At 43.3% G+C, this 19,515-nt stretch overlaps 1 protein-coding gene across 2 annotated transcripts in view; it reads right to left on the reverse strand.

The window, feature by feature from the left end:
- The window catches only part of CCDC93 (coiled-coil domain containing 93), a 117,171-nt gene that overhangs the window by 39,210 nt on the left and 58,446 nt on the right, over positions 1–19,515 (reverse strand). For both annotated transcript variants that reach the window (XM_036886595.2, XM_057505678.1), the window contains 4 exons: positions 15,314–15,350; positions 12,156–12,248; positions 11,831–11,878; positions 10,882–10,968 (listed from right to left, as the gene is read on the reverse strand). In XM_036886595.2, the coding sequence (XP_036742490.2) occupies positions 10,882–10,968; positions 11,831–11,878; positions 12,156–12,248; positions 15,314–15,350 (265 nt within the window). The remainder of the gene's footprint in view (positions 1–10,881; positions 10,969–11,830; positions 11,879–12,155; positions 12,249–15,313; positions 15,351–19,515) is intronic.

Below are 19,515 nucleotides of genomic sequence, written 5' to 3' on the forward strand. Positions count from 1 at the left end.
TTGCATCTGGCAGTCTGCAAGTCTGTGTGTGTCTCTGCCTCAGCTCCAGCATATGACCCGAGCACTGAGTGCAGCTCTTTTTATAGCAATACAGGTAATAATGGCTTATTGCCAACACATGTGCAAGCATGCACCTGCACAGCAGGCTAAATATTACATTGCATGTGCACAGTGGGTGGGATTGGATCAGGTGAGGATCCTGGCCATGGTAACTTTCATTTTTCCTACAGTCCATCCCTGGCAGGATTCTCACCTCACAATCTACATGCCCACAATCTTCTGTAATGGTCCCTGTGCGAGAAAGCTGAAACATTGTAACCAGATTCCATAACAGCAATAGAGGCTATAACAACATACAGATAACAAAATTATGATTATCTCCTCAAGCCTGAGGAGATCAGTTGCCACTAAGTGGTCATTCCAGCCATAGTCAAACCAGTTCTATTTAGATGAGTCCATGACTCACACTTTCCAAAGGAGGCCAGTAGCAAAACTGATAAGGAGTTTAGTGCATACTGAGCAAGCAGCAGTTTTTGCCCAGATGTGTACCAAATCTACAAAAACTTCAGAGGAGATTAACCTTAAGGGCAAAATTAACTTTAAGGACAGCAACATATACAAATCTTATCCATAACCTTAAGGGTGATAAGACACATTTTAATGACACCAACATAGGCAAATCTTGTTCATCAGGTAGGATGCATGCAAGAGAGTTGTACTTTGATAGAACTGTGGCAGGACAGGGGTCCCATCCGGGTCTGATATACCATACTTTTACCCCTCTCCCTGTGGGGGTTATTGAGGGGGTCTAAGTATATTGCTACTGGAGGTATATGCACTGATCATTAAAACAAAACTACCCAAAAAGATGCTTTTACCTTCAGACCATTTAGGGTACACGACCATGATTCACTAGGGCCACTCTGCCATTACTCCAGGAATATATAAGAAGCCACCCTCCAGGCCTTGCCTCCAAGGTGCTGGGTGGGCCAACCATTGCTGATCCATGTCAAAATGTCCAAGGCCACATCCACTGAACAGAGTCTCCGGGATTTACTGTAGTTGGTGCTGGCAGCAAGATATTATTCTGGTGGTCAAACCCTGGCTTCAATAATTCCTCCTTAGTTTGTATTTGCAACTGTACAGGGGAGGCAGCAATGTGTGTCAGCATGTCCACAGGGCTCAATAACCCCTTCTCGGGCTTCTCATTCAAACACTATAGCACTGTCCATAAGCAGACTGACCATCCTCATAGACTATTAGTGTCTGACTTCAGGCCAGATTTTAACACACCATTGTTCTTCTCTATCATGCCTGCCCTGGTAGGATTATAAGGTACATGAAACTTCCATTTGATTTCTAATTGTTGTACCCATTCTTGTAGTGTATGGCCAGTAAAGTGGGTGCCTTGATCACTCTCAATTACCTGCTGTCAGCCACAGGCCACAGAGATGCTCTAGGCCTCTTTTAGTTGTTTGCTGGTCTGCACAATTTACAGGAAAAGCAACCAGGAGTCCAGTAGCAGTGTCCACACAAGTCAGAATATTTGTACCCTTCTGATATGGGCAGAGGCCCAATATAGTCTATTTGCCACCTGACGAGGAGTATTGGCCCCTTAGCAATTGTCCCAGGTTGCTGTGGCACTTAGCATAAGTCCTTTTCAGAGAACACAATGCACTCCTGCCAGGCTCTGCTGATTTTTTCAAAGATTAAAGGCAGGCCTCACTGATGGGCTACAGCCCATATTGTCTTTCGCCCTGCATGCAACAAATGCTGATGTAACCATTGGGCCACATCAGAGGCAGGCTTTCCTTCTAGCCAATGTACCTGGGCCAATTTATCCACTTTATCATTTGCCAACAGCAAATGGCCTTTCATATGGTATACTGTAACCGCTTTAGTCTGACCAGAGGCCCACAAGTTTTGCCACATCTTGCCCCCAAAGGGGTTGGTGACCAGCTATCCAGTTAGCATGGTACCATGTCAGCAGCCACATGGTCAAGCCTCAATAAACAGCCCAGCTGTCGGTGCAAACAACTAGTAAGGAGGGCTCCCGTGTGATTACGAACCATAATGTCCGCAACTCTGCCCAGTGACTGCTCTTCCCCTCACCATCTTCCATCCATATTATCTCAATCTTAGGACAAAAGGAGATAGCCCTCCATTTCAGGGACTGTCCGTGGCTGGATCTATCTGTGTACCATGCATCTTCAGATATAGGGGCTCTTCCCTCCCAGTAAGGGTTCTCTGCTACTAATGGCTATATGGCAAATTCTTCATGCCTTTCACTAGCTTATGCCTTTCACATGGTATATGTCACTGGCCCCAGTAAGCATTGGAGTTCTCCACTCAAGGGGCCTGTAGACAGGGGGCTATGCTGCTGTAGATATGTGCCCCATTTGGCCAATGTAGGTGTCTGTGCCATGCCACTCCATGGCTTTTGGGTCCAGTCTTTACCCACCCTATGATGGGATAGATGGTTCTTATTTTTATCAGGGCTATTCCAGTGATAGGCTCTGTAGTCAGCAAGACATGGTACATGGAAGCCAATTGTTTTTCTATTAAGGTGTACTGGCCCTCTGCTCCTTTCCAGTGTTGTGACCAGAACCCAACAGATGGGTGAGTTCATTCAAGTCACTACCAGAGGCCCCAGAAACAAACATCTTCAGTCACATGGACATCCAGCTCACAGGATCTTGATGGGTCTATCACCTTCAAGGTCGGAATGGCCTTGACTGCCCATTTTGCAGTGGCAAAGGCAAACGTACATCTCATCCCAGTCCCACTGACACCCCTTTGTACCAAACAGTATAAAGGCTTCAGAATTTGCGCCAAGGACAGGATAAACACTCTCCAATAGCCTAAAAGACCCAAAAACTCTTGCAGTAGTGTTAGTAGTAAGAAAATCAGAAGTAAGCATAACATCAAAGTATTAGATGCCCCATTCCCAGTGGGATTCCAGCTTATTTTACTCTGAGAGCCTTACCCCCATATCCATCTATAACAGTGGGGGTCCTGGGAAACTGCTCAGGGATGCCATAAATCAGTGAGCATTCTGCTCTTATGTCTACCAAAGCCAGGACATGTTATACATTCACTGGGGACCAATGAATTGATATTTCAACATGTGATCTCTGGCTCCCCACTGGTCACTCAGGGTGCATATCTCAACCTTCCTGTCAGTCAAACCTTATTGCCCAGTTATCTTCCTGTGAGGGTCCAGGTGGGGTTGGTTCACTCTCTAGCAGAAGTCTTGCAGTCACACAGGCTGAACTTGTGGCTTTAACTCTGGCTTCCATTTCTTGGTCTTTGTCTTAGCCAACAGCTGAAACTGCTGCTCTGGCTTCAGTTGTTGCCACAGCTCCACAAAGATTTTATTTGACTTCCCATTCAATTTCTCTCTGACTGCTCCTGCCTTTATCAAATCAGCCCACATCTGGGTCTTTGTGACCTTCCTTCACAGGGCCCTTTTAAACTCTTCCTCTGAATAGTGAACTGCATTCTCTTCTGGGCCTGTACTGCTTCAGCCTTTTGCAAATCTGCCATATTATTGGTAAGCACTATGGGTTGTCCTAAGTGATGGGCCAGAATGGCCACTATGGATCGAAAGAGGGATGGGGCAGCCATTTGTAGCATCATATTCCTCATCCCCACAGTGAACAACTCCTCATCTGGGCCATAATTTACTGGTCATAAATGGCATTTTTCATGCTTAACCCCCTTAACATCTGTTGGAGTTCGGCATACATCTGCCATCCAGCGGGGGAAGCTGGTAAATCACCCTGATTGGGCCATATAGTACAAAGTGCAGCCATAAGCCATTCGAGGAGGAAGTGGTTGCCTGGGGTCTGGTATCCACTTTGTAATCAATGCCACAAGGCAGGATGAGTTGTTAGAAAGCCGGCTTTCCTATTTCTAACCCTGACAGAATAATCCCATCCACCCCTACATCCCAAAGGCACAAGAGCCAGGCTGATATGGACCCTGAGGGTGTTTGCCAAAAACAGGAGCCCATATCCACCAGCTCTGCCTGTGTATAGGGGCAGAGCATGGAGTACTCCACGACCTGTGGAGGGGGCTGCACCTCTCCTGGGAAACCCAAAGTTGCTTCATCTTTATTTTCTTGACTACACCTAGGCAGGCTTTCAATAGAGAAGGGGTTGACGCCTCTGGCACCACTGCAACCCTTTCCTACCACCTCCGAAGCTGACTGCAGCTCTCTTGCCGGTCCACCGAGCGCTTCCTCTGCTACATCCTTTACCTTCTCCACGGTGCCTCACAGCAACGGTATCTCAGTCTTCAACAGTTCTCTTACCTTCTCCTCAGTACCTCACAGTTGCTGTTCCCAAGCTGCCTCTTCTTGTGCTTCCTGTAGGAGCACATCCTCCTCCTTCATGGCCTTTATCTTTTCACCAGTGCTTTGCAGTGATGCCTTCTCATTCTCTAACAAATATTTTTCCTCCTCCACAGCACCTCACAGATTGCATTCTTGTGCTGCCTCTTCTTGTGCTTCTTGCAAGAGTTCATCCTTCTCCTTTATGGCCTTTTTTAATACTGAAAGAAATTCCCAACCCACAGTTCCAGCCATCTTATGGGCACTCTGTTTCTCTAACGATCTCCCGATCTCCTGGAGGGCCTCTATCACTGCCTCAGGTGTCACCTCCCCCTCCCCACAGTCCCAGGGAGGGGCTCAGTCGTTTAGGAAGCCACCTCGGTCCACATGCCCACTAACGGACACCTAAATTCCTCCTCGTCCATGAAGGATTCCTGCCATAAGTATTTACCCAGCCATAAGGGCAGCCTGCTGAAGCACACCTCCCATGAGGGCAGCTTGTTTGGTTTTTTTCTTCAGTCTTCTGTGAATCCAATACCCAGCTCTAATTACCTGAGATCCCCAGGTGCTCCTGGAAGATACAATTTTAAGGCAGAGGACAGACTTCCAATTAACTGCCAGGGAATGGCTCTCAGAATCAAAAGGTCAGAAGCAATGATGCCAGAATTGTGAGACAGGAAAATTTCTAAAACCTATTAAGAAAACAAATTTCTTCTACAAGTAAGTTCCTTTATGACCCAGGATAGGTCAAGATGTTGACAATCTCTGGCTAGGTTACTCTAAAGAGGTGTATGAGAATATCTTGATGTGGTATTTTTCAGTGATGGGAAAGCCACTCACACATCCCAAACAGAAATTTTGACAGCTCTCAGCAGATCAGGTGTGGTGGGGTTAAGTGCCTCATTTTACTTATTTCGTTAATTATCATGACTTGTCCTCTTCTCTCCACTTAGCTCAAGGTAAGCAGTTGGATGGTTTGAGTCTAATGAGGTCCCATCACTGCTAAGCCCAGAAGGCAGATACTAAGGATGGTAAAGGAGAGCTTTCCCACTTCCCCTAAGGAAGCTCCACCTCATTAAGCAGCTAGGTTTCAAAGTCAGACAGTCCTGTATGCAAACCTGGAACTTATTAGCTGTAAGTACTGGACAAGGTACTTAATACTTGTGGTCTTTAGTATGTTCATCTGCAGAATGGATATAATATCACATGTGCATTTATTCAGCATCAACATTGCCAGGCCCATGGTGGGTTCCTAGGTTACAGAGACAAGTGAAACGTATACACTCACACATACACACAGATAGTTTCAATTGCATAGGAATAATGATGGAGGAGGTAAAGGATTACAAGCAAGGAGGCAGCATGGTTTTAGAATTAAATGAGATAATGTTATACAAAGTACCCAGCACAGAGAAGGCACTCAGGGAAGAGTCTTCTGATTCCCCAAGACAGATCTGCACCTCTAGATCTACAAAATATTCTAAGATTCTGTCACAAGTAGATGTCTCCCAAGGAATGATTAGCCAGCAGACACATATTAAAATTGACAGATAGTATATGGTTGGTTAGGATGTGGCATTAGGGGTATTCTAGAGACCTTGTGCCTTCCCTGGCCCAGCCATCCCTGGCTCAGCTCCCTTCCTTTTTTCTGGCTCAGGTTAGTGGGGATAGTAAAGTAGAGGTGTTTTGGACCATCAGGCATTTTAGTTTTCTGCAAATCACAGTAATCGACTCTCCTCCCCTGTGAAAACGAACACTGAGATGCAGTAAGCATACTGGACATCAATGCCACAAGTACAGCGGTGCCTCATCTTGCACATTCGGGGAAGGCTGTTATCTCTGGAAACAAAGGGAGATGGTCCTCCGTGGCCCAGAGCCTACTGACACTCACAAATTATGAATCTGGAAGCCTCTTCACACTCCTCTTCCCTGCTATTTTACAGGAACCATATTAAATTGAGTTACTTATCTCAGAGACTTGCTTTGAAACACATGGATTATTTATCATTTTATACTGTTATAAGAACCTGTGAACTTTACAAATGAAGAGAGAAGTCTGCACATGTTTTTTACCTCATTTTTATAACCCAGTGCCTGTTGACTTTCCAAACACTTGGACCAGGCAGGCTGTTTGATTCACTCCTTGGTCATAAAATCATTTTCATACTTCCATCCTCCTAAAACTGCTGTGTCCCTTTTCTTCATTAAACAGAAATCCATCCTGATCTCAGCCGAACTTGGATTTCTTTCAAGTACCACTGATGGCTTCTCTCCTGGGCATTCTCTAATTCCATCTCTACTTCTAAGGGTTTCATTACTGAGACCCTGAAGGTAGGGGCATGGATTTTAGATAAATTGCCAGTGACTGATTTCAGCCCAATTTATGGCAGTAGGATTAAAGAGAAAAACAAACACATGTGTGGACTACCCTAAGAGAGTCTCAAGACCTCAGCCTCTGGGAGACAGGCCTTTGTGTAATCTCCTCTGCATGAAAGGAATGCGGGTGGAGGGGACTGTGAGCTGCTTCTAACCAACAGAATACAGTAAAGGGGATGAGATGTACATGACATACATCATTATGTTACATAAAACTGTAATGTCTATCTTGTGAGGAGGCACTTCCCCTTTGATGAGGTTGCTTTAATGAAATAAGTGGCAATGCTGGGGAGGCCCACAAGGCAAGGAACCAAGAGGAGCTTTCAGGTGACAGCCTAGCAAGGACTGTTGACCCCAGGCAACTGACTTCCAAGCTGCTGCCAATAATCACAAACTTGGAAACCTTTCCCAGTTGAGCTTCAGATGAAACAGCAACTCTGGGCAGCATCTCCACTGTAGTCTTGTGAGAATCTGAAACAAAGAATGCTGCTAAGCTGTGCCCAACTGCAGACCTGAAGACACTGTGAGATAATAAATGTATGTTGTTTTACATCACTACATTTGTGGTGCTGCTATATAGCAATAGATAACTAAGTACACAAACAGAGAGAAAAGTAGCCCCTTAATTCTGAGAGCTAAGCTGGTACTCTCAGCAAGGCCTTGAAATTGCTGGGTGCTGGTCTGCACTCATACTTGGCTTTGGTGTTAAATGTAAAACAATTCCAAAGAACACCAAAATAAGACTAGCTCATACAGACTGAGGCAAAAATATGACCAATCCTGAACATTGATCAAACCACAAAAATGATCAAACACCCCCTATACTGGCTAATACGAGTATACAGCTTTGACCTTGATTCATTCCCCCTGTCTCACAGATAAGATTTATTTAGATACCCATGCACTGGATTGCCCCTCCTTAAAGCATCTGACACAGAGCAAAGCCCAGCTTTCTTGAATCTTCCCCCAAATCATATAAAACAAGCCTGAATTCCATAATAAATCTTTTCTAGTGCCTCCTTACTGAGATGTTGGATGGTTCCCCTTCAGGGTGTGGTCTCCCCCAGTACAGCCAGCAATAAACCCAAGTTGCTCAGCTACAGGCGTGCTCCTAGTGGTGTCTGGCTCAAGGGCATTGAGTAACAGTAAGCAAATCAAATAAACAAAAAAAAAATCAAACATGACTTTATGGAACTTGCATAAAAGTAGAATAGTCCATACACAGTTTAGATTTAAAACAAAAATACAATAAACTATCTCCAAATGAGTATAAAGGAATTATTTCATAAATGGAATTAGGATAAATAGCCAAAAGTAGGAAAACGAGGATACACCCACATTTTAGACAAATAAAAATGAACTCTACATAAATGAAAGAATTAAACATAATTAATAAAGAGATCCATGGGAAAACAATGACTCTGTCATTTGGAAAGAATGACAAAGGAAAAGACTGCCCAATTCGGGTAGAAATTCCTTGTGTATAATAAAAAGCAATACAAAAATAAAAGAACAGCCTGAGAAATACCTGCATCACAGTGACAAAATATTTAAATCTACAATAGAAACTTCATTTACATTTCTAAGAAAAGCATCATATATCTGAAAGATAATGAGTAAAGGCTATTACAGATAATTCACAAGCAGAAAATAGGAAGAGCAAACAAAAACATGGAACCACTTCCAACACTCTCAGTGCTCCAAAGAGGTGCCATTTTATAGCAAGGACGTAGTAATTAGACAATGAATAATCAAAGCTGGAAGTGTTGAGCCATGCTAGGAAGCCCTTTCATCACGGATAGAATTTTCTATTATTACAACTTTTTTGAAAAGCAACACAGAGGAATCATGACTCAATCACCAACTCCTGGGAAACCTTTCAGAAGAAAATATCTGTTCAGATTTCATAATAGTGTTACCTACAATGGCAAACAGAAACAACTTGAAAGTCTACTAGTAGGGAAATGTTTAATGAATTTGCTGTATTAACACATAGATTTATCTAGTATTTAAGTAATTGTGAAGGCTAGAAACACGAAAAATGTTTAGGATTTAAAGTGGAAACAAAAAATACAGACTATAAAAATGCAAATTAACCTTTAGATGAATAACAATAATGTGCCAGGTGCTGTTTTAGGCATTTTGGTCACACTTCATTTAATCTTCATGACATCCTGCCAGTAAAGTAGTATTATTTCCATTTTTATAGATGGAGATACTAGAGCAAAGACCTAAATTGGCCAAGACCACACAAATGGAAAGTAGAGGAGACAGATGTGAACCACAATATGACTCTAAATGCTATGGTTTTAATTATCATGTTCTACGTTAGACATACATGATTATTACAACTAGGTGCAACCATGGATATCTAAGACAAACACTGGAAGATAAGATGCAAATGTGAAATAACTGTGATATGGGAATAGGATTAAAGACAACGTAATTAAAAAAATCATCTTTAATGCTATATGATCTACTCAATGCAAACAATGCAGACAATTAAGCAATGAACTCCTGACCTCCAATTCTCCATGAAAAGCTTAATTATACATGTCCTTGGAAAGAGACATGTCCAAAACTACTTCTAATTTCACTCTTTTTTGGCAGAATGGATTGTAGGTGTAGTCCAGGATAAATACTGAAATGCAGCCATCGTTGTTGGGTACAGATTGCTGTACAAGGGTATGGAAGAGAGCTGAGGAGGTGAGAGACCCAAAGAAATAGGGAAATGCAGAGTTGACTGGGGAACTACGAAAGCTCTGAGACTACCAGGCAGGAGAGGGCTGGGGAGAAAAGAGGTGTGCTACCAACCAAGGGGGGGTCTTACCTCCCTGTTTGCCCTCTTAAAATAATTTGAGCTTCTATCTGCTCGCAGTGGGCAAATAGGAAAATAAAATTCAGAGAACCTATAGAAAGACCAGTGGGTGCCCCATCCAGTTGTCTTTTTTAAGAAAATTTTCAGCAATGCTATGTTTCAACAGAAGGGCAGGTACAGACTCAGACTCTTGCCACCCACATGTGTGTGCTGACAGCAAACCAAAATACTTGCTTCTCAGTGTAGTGAATTAACCACTCTTTCCACAACTACATTTTCTTTTGAGTTTATTTGTACTTTTAGGTTAACCTAATCCTTTTCTGGTCAAACCTCAATGACACTTTGACCACTATCTCCCTCCCTAGGTAATAAATTGAAACAGAGGGTACTCTGGATTCTATGAAAGTCAGATTAGAAGATCCACGTTAAGAACACTGACTTGAGGAGGAGAGTGACAAGAGATCCCCATCTGCAGACATTCTAAGCCGTTTACTCACTTACTCACTGTCTCTCTTAGAAGGCTCTTACGGGGTGGGAGATGGCCACCTGCTGTGTGTACAGCAGATTATAACTCCCAGATTACAGGTGACATCCCTTCCCCAACTATATCAACTGTGCAATCACTTCAGAAGAATATTGCACAGAGGGTCAGAGCACAGCTCATTTGTTGTCAAGTCTTCTAAGACAGATAAAGCAAAGCTGGATGCTTTAAGAGACATCAATCAGTGTTTTAGTGGGGTAGACTAAGTATGGCTGGGGAAGGAAGGATGTGAAACAATGCCCTGTAAATCTGATTTTCCGGATACTACATCTCAGCCAGACCAGAATCAGTTATGTGCAAAATGATTAATCACTGTCTCCCTGAAATATTCAAGGTTCTGCTGACTGTTCTTAGGATGGAAAATATCTAATGCTGAAATATGACTTTCAGACATTTGTTCATTCTATATCCTTTTAATAAAGTGGAACAAAATATTTTTCCTTGGGCTTGGCTGAGTTATGGGGTTTATCTCCTAAGTGGCAAAGCTTCATGCCTCAGTCCAATCACCACGCTGAGCCCAAGTTATAAGAAGCCTGGCAGAGAAGGAAAAATGCCTGTGCTATAACCCAGGCATTGATTTATCAGATGCGATAATTGCTCTGAGAGACAGGTTTTCTCTTTATATTTGTAGAAAAATAGGCACTGCAGAAGAAAATTAATGTAGCTAATGGGCAAATGCTGATGGCTTTGTGTGGTGTACGTGTTGACGAACGTAGCTGATGTATTACAACCTGACTCCATCGCTGCTGGGGAGGGTGTAGGGAAACAGAACAAACCCTCGGACATCATCTGAGGCAAAGACTCAGCCGGTACCTTCTCCGCATACTCAGACACAATCTGCTTGATCTCAGCTGAGCAGAGTCCCACAATCTGGCCCACGGAGCTTGCGGTGAGACGGGTCTGCAATCACAGGAGGGTGTGTTTTAAGGCCATGGCTTGTCTTTCACAGAACTGGAAAACCTGAATGCTCTATGTGTTACAGCAAAACTGATAATATTCCCAAGAGGAAAAATAATTTGGCTTTTGTTCATATATTCATCAAAAAGGAGGGGAGTAAACAGGCCTCAGGAAGAATGTTAAGCCACCTCCCTACCTCCTGAGTCACTTAGCTGTCCACACTAGATTCTCCTTGGACCCTGGGCCCCTCTGGAAAATTGCTCTTCACCCCATTTGCCCCATCTCAATTCTCTCTTCCTGAGGGACACAAAATAGAGCCTGCAGGGAACTTGGATGGCTTAGGACTGAGAGAAAAAAAATAGTACAAATGGCAGAGGAAACAGAATCTCAGAACTCCTAACATCTCTCTCTACTGCCACAGGCCTTTCCTGCCCTAAAAAGGGTGATCCTTGCAAGTCCTTGGTTGAACAGGACAGGGCTTGAGCTCTGGGAAGACCAACTGTAACAGAATTCTATTTCCTAGGTAGATGGCGTAGGAAGGCAACACAAGGACCCCTTTGGCATGGGGCATAACTTATGTTTACGGAGAGGCAGGGCTGCACCATTGCTCTGCTGCAGAAGCCCGCATGAAGCTGTCCCAGCAGGGACATCCTGCTTTCACCAGGGTCCTACAAGTCTCCCTTCCAGAGGTTCCCACGGACAGCAACACTACATTTATAAAAGCTTCCTAAAAGGATTCCAAGGAACAGGACACACCAAGTGATGAAAAGCCAGAGCTCTGAAGGTGGGTCTTCTGGGAGGGGCCCTGCAGAGCAGAGCAGGGGAATTCCACACACGCCCTCTCCCGAGACCAGCCCCACCTCACCTCATTTGCCATGGCTGTCATCTTGGTCATCAGGGACTGAATACGCTGCTAAAAGAGGAACAGGAGAAGGCCATAAGCAGAGCTGATGACAAGAGACATCCACAGTATGTTTAATCAGGTCTCTGTGGTGGAATCCAAGGGTCGTTTACTTGATCTCATTTAGGGTGAGCTTCATGAGAAGTGATAAATGGAAGCTGGAAAGGGTATGAAAGGCCAGCAGCTGACTGTGGGGGGCAGCTGGCCATTGTGGAAAGCTAGGGATGGAAATGAAATTTCTCACCGAACGATTCAAACAGAAACCCCAGGGGCCAGATGGGCCACATACCTCTTCAGCAGCCTGAAGCTCATCTTCCTCATGGGTATCTGCTTTTTCTGCAGCTGAGAGCCCTGTGGGAAGTGCTGTTGTCTCTTCCTCAGTCTGGAAGGGAAGATGCAAAAATAGCTGAGCTTGGAGACTCAGCAGAGAAAGGACCACATCACAAAGAGGCATGAGTCTGTGAAAGAAAACAGACAAATCTGGAAAGTTGAGCCAGTCCCTGAGAAAGAATGGAAGATCCAGAGACCTAAGCTTCCATTCCAACTATAGACTGAGCAGGCTGAGCTTCAGGCCATGGTCAATGCCTGTCTCCATTTCTGAACTGTTCGCTAAAGTCATTAGGTCATACATATTTACCAGCCTTATCCTTACACTTTGATGGGGTATTCCTCCTACTTTAATGTCTCCAAGAGCAAATCACTGCTTGAAGGAATGTTTTTCAGCTGCCAGTTGAGACCCAGTGATGGGACATGAAAGTAGTTTAGCAGGTATGAATAGCATATAAATAAAAAATAATAGAGCAGAACATATCAGAGTGTTTTAGAGGGCTCTGCATGTTGTAAAGGGTTAAGTACTGCTTTGTGAAACTTTTGCTTTTGGGTGTGCATACTGAATCATGATGAAAAACAGAATTCTTATTGCCAAGAGTGGTCAAGAAAGTTTGAAAACCTCTGGTCTGAAGTATAAAATCTGAACTGCTTTGCTTGGTTATGAAGTTCCAGCCTCGGGCTCTAAAAGTATCAGACCATGCTCAAGACACCTGGATTAACTGCTGTTCCTTAAACATGAGCTGCAAGTCTAGAGTTCTTGGTTTTAATTCCATCTCTGTCATCCACCACTGGGTGAACTCAGGCTTACCTTCTCTGGACTTTGGGATCTTGCAGGGTTGAAAAAGAGGACTGGTCTCAGAAACCCTTCTCAGACCATCCCAATTCTAGGATGCTTTTCTATAACAAGCTTACTACAGACTCAAGGGAATACTGGAAACTCCTAACTGCTGGTATATAGCCATTCCCTGCTTTCCAAAAGTTTGTGCTATGCCACTTTGCTTTTACAAAAGCCCTACATTAGTACCAGTTTCTGCTAACCAGAAGAAATCTGAAGAGGATTTTGTTTTTATGAAAAGGTGGAAAACAAAAATGGCATTCAGTGTTTGTTCTGCAGTATACAGAGATGGCACACGCTGAGCAGTGACAGTGGCCCCACCCAGCTCTTTCCCCGGGACCACACTCAGCCTCTCAGCATCAAGCTGCCATAGCTTTCAATTGTCTGTGAGCACCCATGCTTCACCTTGATTTATCTTGTGCATTTGTCAGCCACATGTGTCCTAAGGTATCAGAAAACCCTGTTAAGACATATTATTGCTCAAAATTTTTTCCATATAAATTAATGGTAATTGCTTCTTCAGTTCAAGCCATTCCAGCTTATGAAAGGTTTTAAACACAGGAATGCTCTAGTTTCTGTAGCAGGAGAAACCTGTAATTATAGGGAACATGACAAACCCAAAGTGAAGAGTATTTTATATGCATCTCATGAGTTTTCCAATCACAATCAAACTGCCTTACTTCAGAAAACAGTCATATACATAGAAATTCTTTTCACTGCATATTAAATAAAATGTACACATCAAATTATTATTATATACCAGATGACATGTGATATATTCAAATCCAGAAAACACCTTGCTTTGGAGAAATGACTATTTGGCTGAGTGAAAACCCAAATGTAGTAAAAACAATAAGAAGACCAAAAAAGAAGATATCATATGTGTGTGTGACTGACTGTTAATGAACTATTACTACTAATGATAATCAGAGTTAACACTTATAAGATGTTTCCTATGTGCTGGATCATTCTATGTCCTTGACATTTTAATCTTCACAAAAGTGCCAGAAGGCAGTAAATCACTGCCTCTGATGTACAGAGGCTGTGAACAAAGTACACTGTCCAGAGTCACACAGTGAAGAAGAGGAGCTAGGATTTCAAACCAGCCAGTCTGGCTTTAGAACATATGCTCCTAGTCATTGTCGATGTCTTTGATGACTGAGACAATTACCACAGGAAGCAGAGGGAGGCTGGGAGTCGGGGAAGGCTTCCTGGAAGGCAGCCTCAAGGATGGGAATCTGGGCAGAGGGAAGGGCAGCAGAAAAGCAAGAGAAGCCGTGTCTCACTCAGCAAAATCTGGGGGTCATTGGGGAATGAGGAGAAAGGTTACAAATAGATCTCAAGCTGCTGAACTCTACTTTTTAAGTCATCGGGGAATGAGGAGAAAGGTTACGAATAGATCTCAAGCTGCTGAACTCTACTTTTTAAGAGGTCACTGACCACTTTAGTTAGTACTTTATCATTTAAAAGGCAGAGGTTAAGAGCACAGACTTTGATGTCACACAGACCTGGGTTCAGATTCTTAATATGGCACTTTAGGAGCTATGTGGTCTTGGACAAATCACTGAGCCTCTCTGAGCCTCAGCTTTGTGACCTGGAAAACAGTCATAAGTATCTTCCTCATAGAGTTTTTTTAGAGAAGAAAAAACAAAACAAAACAAAAAACATGCAGAGCCCTGAACAAGGGCTTGGAATTTGGCCTTTTAGATTTATATGCTTCCCTGCTACTGACAATTAAGGATCACTAATAAATGCATATATTAAAAGAAATCTTTGAGACTCCTTTGTGAAGTCAGAAAACCCCATCTTGACTTACCTATTTTTCCACATTGATCTGTCTCAGTACAGGACAGGCCTGTATAATTTATGGCTGTGTTCCATTTCACTACCAGCATCCCGTTCACTCCTGTCTAGGGTCTCTCTCATCAGTGAGGAGTGCTCAGGGCCCTGGGATTGGACTTCATCTCCACACTCTGTGCTAGCAGACCATACAGTTGGCCCTGAGGCCATGACCTTCAAGCACCCTTCCTTTCCAGCCTTGTGATGAGGATGCTGCTTCAGCTTCCCACCTGTAGAGGCAGCAGGCTGGAGATACCAGGAAGGAGATGTGGTGGCCAAGGCAGCTGGCACACCCCTGCTTACTGGGCTGTCCAAGGACCAGAGCCTGGAGGGCAGCAGCACTGCCTCCCACCCTGCTGGGCAGCCTGTCAGTCAGACAGAGGCAAAGGGGAGGAGAACCTCCATCTTCCCGATACTCTCTCCCATTGCTATGCTTTTCTTACCTTCTCTGTTTTGCTCTGGCGGCTAAATCCGTATCTCCTGCAGGCCACAAAAAAAGGGAGCTCAATTACTATTCAAAATTCACATAAATTTGGTCAAATGCATTTTGGTTGGATTTTTACATGAAAAGTACCAAAAAGAACTGAGTCTATTTGGCAGCTGGAGAAAATGATTTAAGTGCCTAAACTACAAACATACTCCACTATTTTTGAATAAAGAGCCAGTCATTCTGTGTGACCTGTGAATATATCAACAGGAACTCCCAGAGAGTGCAGAGAGCAACACTCAAGTGCCATCATTACTCTTTGAATCAGGAACTGCATTTCAGATCCACAGGTTAAGCTAAAAACCTTAAAAAATATCTGTATGAACAATCATGAATGTGTTTACTCAGGCTAAACATGTTTTTTAATGCCTCCTTTCATAACCTCAAGTCCAGCCCATTTTTCTTTCTCAAACATGACCCAGGTAGGATGCCAATAATGTACGTTCACTTCACACAAGCTTACATTCAAAGAAACTCACAAATGCACTTTAGTTTAAATTAGTTTATTTTCAGGTTCTAATTAATATCTGTGCTTTTTTTTTAAAGCCAGTACAACAATGAGAAAACCATTCAAAATTAAAACAGAGTACATAATGCAAAACACCCAAACCCACTTACCTTCATATAGTTTATAAAGAAATAGTTACAGGCAACCATTTAAGAAAAACACATGAAGAACTTGTGCTCTACCTTCACTCATGCAATGCCAGGTGCACTGGCTTCTTACCTGCTCTTGAACCTCCAGCCTCACTCCATCCCTACTCTGCCTCCCCATTCCTTGTCCAACTTCCCATTAAATGTCAGGTCTCTTTCCTCAGAAGCAATAGGACTCTCAGCACTCTCACCAAGGTCACTCTTCGCTGGCTCTGCCTGGCCCGGTCAACCTCACCACCAGCAGCTCACCTTACATACTTCTGCTGCCTGGACAGAAAGCTGTGTGCACGCTGTACTGTTGTCTACTCTCCTACCTTCCCAATCCCTCCTCAACCCTCAGCTCCACAGCCATCTCCTCTCAGAAGCATCCCCCATGCCCAGAGCTCTGCCCTGGCTGGTCCACCCCTGGCACACAGGGCGGTACACAGTCCTGCCCCTTCCCAGATGGCAGTCATGGCCAATTGCCTGTTTGTATGTCTGCATCCTTCTCTTGGGGGCACTGATGCTCCATTTACATTTTGTATTTCCAATGTACATTGAACTAATAAACTAAACATAAGTGAAGGACAACCCAGGAACCAAGAAGCCAAAGTATCACCTGACCTTGCAACAGGCTGTCATATAACTGCAGCAACCAAAGATTCAGTGCTGGGCACAATGTGCCCGTGCATTAGGCATAAATCTACAGGCCCAAAGTGCGGAAGACAGGAGTCAAATTTTAAGTATCCATACACGTTCTGTCAAGGAACTTATAGCAAATTCTGTAAAGTATTTTAATCACTATCAATTGCATTTCCCTATACTGCAGAGGCTGAAAAACAAAAAAACCTTTCTATCCTCCCCTGAACCTAGGGTTCTGAATGCTATTTAGGTTCCACCAATCAGATGCATCTACTGGAGTTTTGAATGTGCACCAGTTAGATGAGAAGAAAGGACATAAAGGATTCACAGTGCTAGTGTGGATCACAGGAGAAGTAACCTGGTTCTGGGGCCAGCAGCTGCCACAATGACTTCCTCATCTGTTCCGATGTGGTGTGGTTTCTTCGTGAGTAGCTGTCGCACCAGCTTCCCACCCCCATGGGCCACTAGCTACCTGCCTGATGGTGGAGGCAGAACAACATCCTTGGAGACCCAGTTCTACAGCGATGCTTGGAAAATGACCCTGCTCAGCCTAGATTCCATCTCTTAGGCCTTCCTGTGGATCCCTGTCCTCAGCCTCTTCTGCTGAAACTGGTGAGAGGGTTTTGTATTCTCAGTGAGGGGACCTTGATCAATAGCAGGTCTCACCAAAGTTTCCCACATCTAGAAGTGTCTTTGCACATTTGTTTTCCAGGCCTTCAGTCTATGGGGACCCTTAGGGCAGAAGACATACCTTCAGGCAGAAAATCCTTACCTAAGGCCCTGTAACTTTACAGATTTTCCAAATGAAGGAGTAAACAACTGAGTGTTCAATTCCCAGGTCTCATCTACTCCTTCTTAAAGACAGGCTCTAGGAAGACTTTTCTAACCACCTAAGAAAAAAACTAGGTTAGGCCCCCCACAACTGTGCACTTCTGTATTTATACCCTCATGCCTTCATTCTACAATGTACAATTATGTGCTATATGTTATCCTTTGTCTGCTGAGCTCTTAGAGGGGAGGGAATTTGCATCATTCATTTTTTTTAAGGTATTGAAAACTGACATATGATTCATATAACAAAGTTCACCATTTTATTTTATTTTATTTTTTTATTTTAGTATCATTAATCTACAATTACATGAAGGACATTAAGTTTACTAGGCTCCCCCCTTCACCAAGTCCCCCCCACATCCCCGTTCACAGTCACTGTCCATCAACATAGTAAGATGCTGTAAAATCACTACTTGTCACCAAGTTCACAGTCACTGTCCTTCAACATAGTAAGATGCTGTAGAATCACTACTTGTCTTCTCTGTGTTGTACAGCCCTTCCCGTGCCCCCCCAACACTATACATGCAAATCGTAATGTCCCCTATCTTTTCTTCCCGCCCTTATCCTTCCCTTCCCACCCGACCTCCGCAGTCCCTTTCCCTTTGGTAACTATTAGTCCATTCTTGGGTTCTGTGCTTCTTATACTCCACAGATGAGTGAGATCATTTGGTACTTGTCTTTCTCCGTCTGGCTTATTTCACTGAGCATAATACCCTCTAGCTCCATCCATGTTGTTGCAAACAGTAGGATTTGTTTTCTTCTTATGACTGAATAATATTCCATTGTGTATATGTACCACATCTTCATCCATTCATCTACTGATGGACACTTAGGTTGCTTCCATTTCTTGGCTATTGTAAATCGTGCAGCGATAAACATAGGGGTCCATATGTCTTTTTCAAACTGGGCTGCTGCATTCTCAGAGTAAATTCCTAGGAGTGGAATTCCTGGGTCAAATGGTATTCTATTTTGAGCTATTTGAGGAACCTCCATACTGCTTTCCACAATGGCTGAACTAATTTGCATTCCCACCAGCAGTGTAGGAGGGTTCCCCCTTCTCCACAACCTCGCCAACATTTGTTGTTGTTTGTCTTTTGGATGTTAGCCATCCTTACTGGTGTGAGATGATATCTCATTGTGGTTTTAATTTGCATTTCTCTGATGACAAGCGATGTGGAGCATCTTTTCATGTGTCTGTTGGCCATTTGAATTTCTTCGTTAGAGAACTGTCTATTCAGCTCCTCTGCCCATTTTTTAATTGGATTATTTGCTTTTTGTTTGTTGAGGTGTGTGAGCCTTTTATATATTTTGGATGTCAACCCTTTATCGGATCTGTCATTTTCTAATATATTCTCCCATACTGTAGGATACCTTTTTGTTCTATTGATGGTGTCCTTTGCTGTACAGAAGCTTTTCAGCTTGATATAGTCCCATTTGTTCATTTATGCATTTGTTTCCCTTGCCCAGGGAGATATGTTCAAGAAGAAGTTGCTCATGTTTATGTCCCAGAGATTTTTGCCTATGTTTTTTTCTAAGAGTTTTATGGTTTCATGACTTACATTCAAGTCTTTGATCCATTTCAAATTTACTTTTGTGTATGGGGTTAGATAGTGATCCAGTTTCATTCTCTTACATGTAGCTGTCCAGTTTTGCCAGCACCATCTGTTGAAGAGACTGTCATTTCCCCATTGTATGTCCATGGCCCCTTTATCGAATATTAGTTGACCATATATGTTTGGGTTAATGTTTGGAGTCTCTATTCTGTTCCATTGGTCTGTGGCTCTGTTCTTGTGCCAGTACCAAATTGTCTTGATTACTGTGGCTTTGTAGAGCTTGAAGTTGGGAGTGAGATCACCCCCACTTTATTCTTCCTTCTCAGGATTGCTTTAGCTATTCGGGGTTTTTGGTGTTTCCATATGAATTTTTGAACTATTTGTTCCAGTTCATTGAAGAAAGCTGTTGGTAATTTGATAGGGATTGCATCGAATCTGTATATTGCTTTGGGCAGGATGGCCATTTTGACGATATTAATTCTTCCTAGCCAAGAGCATG

This window comes from Manis pentadactyla, chromosome 8 (assembly GCF_030020395.1).
Source record: "Manis pentadactyla isolate mManPen7 chromosome 8, mManPen7.hap1, whole genome shotgun sequence".
Classification (NCBI taxonomy): domain Eukaryota; kingdom Metazoa; phylum Chordata; class Mammalia; order Pholidota; family Manidae; genus Manis; species Manis pentadactyla.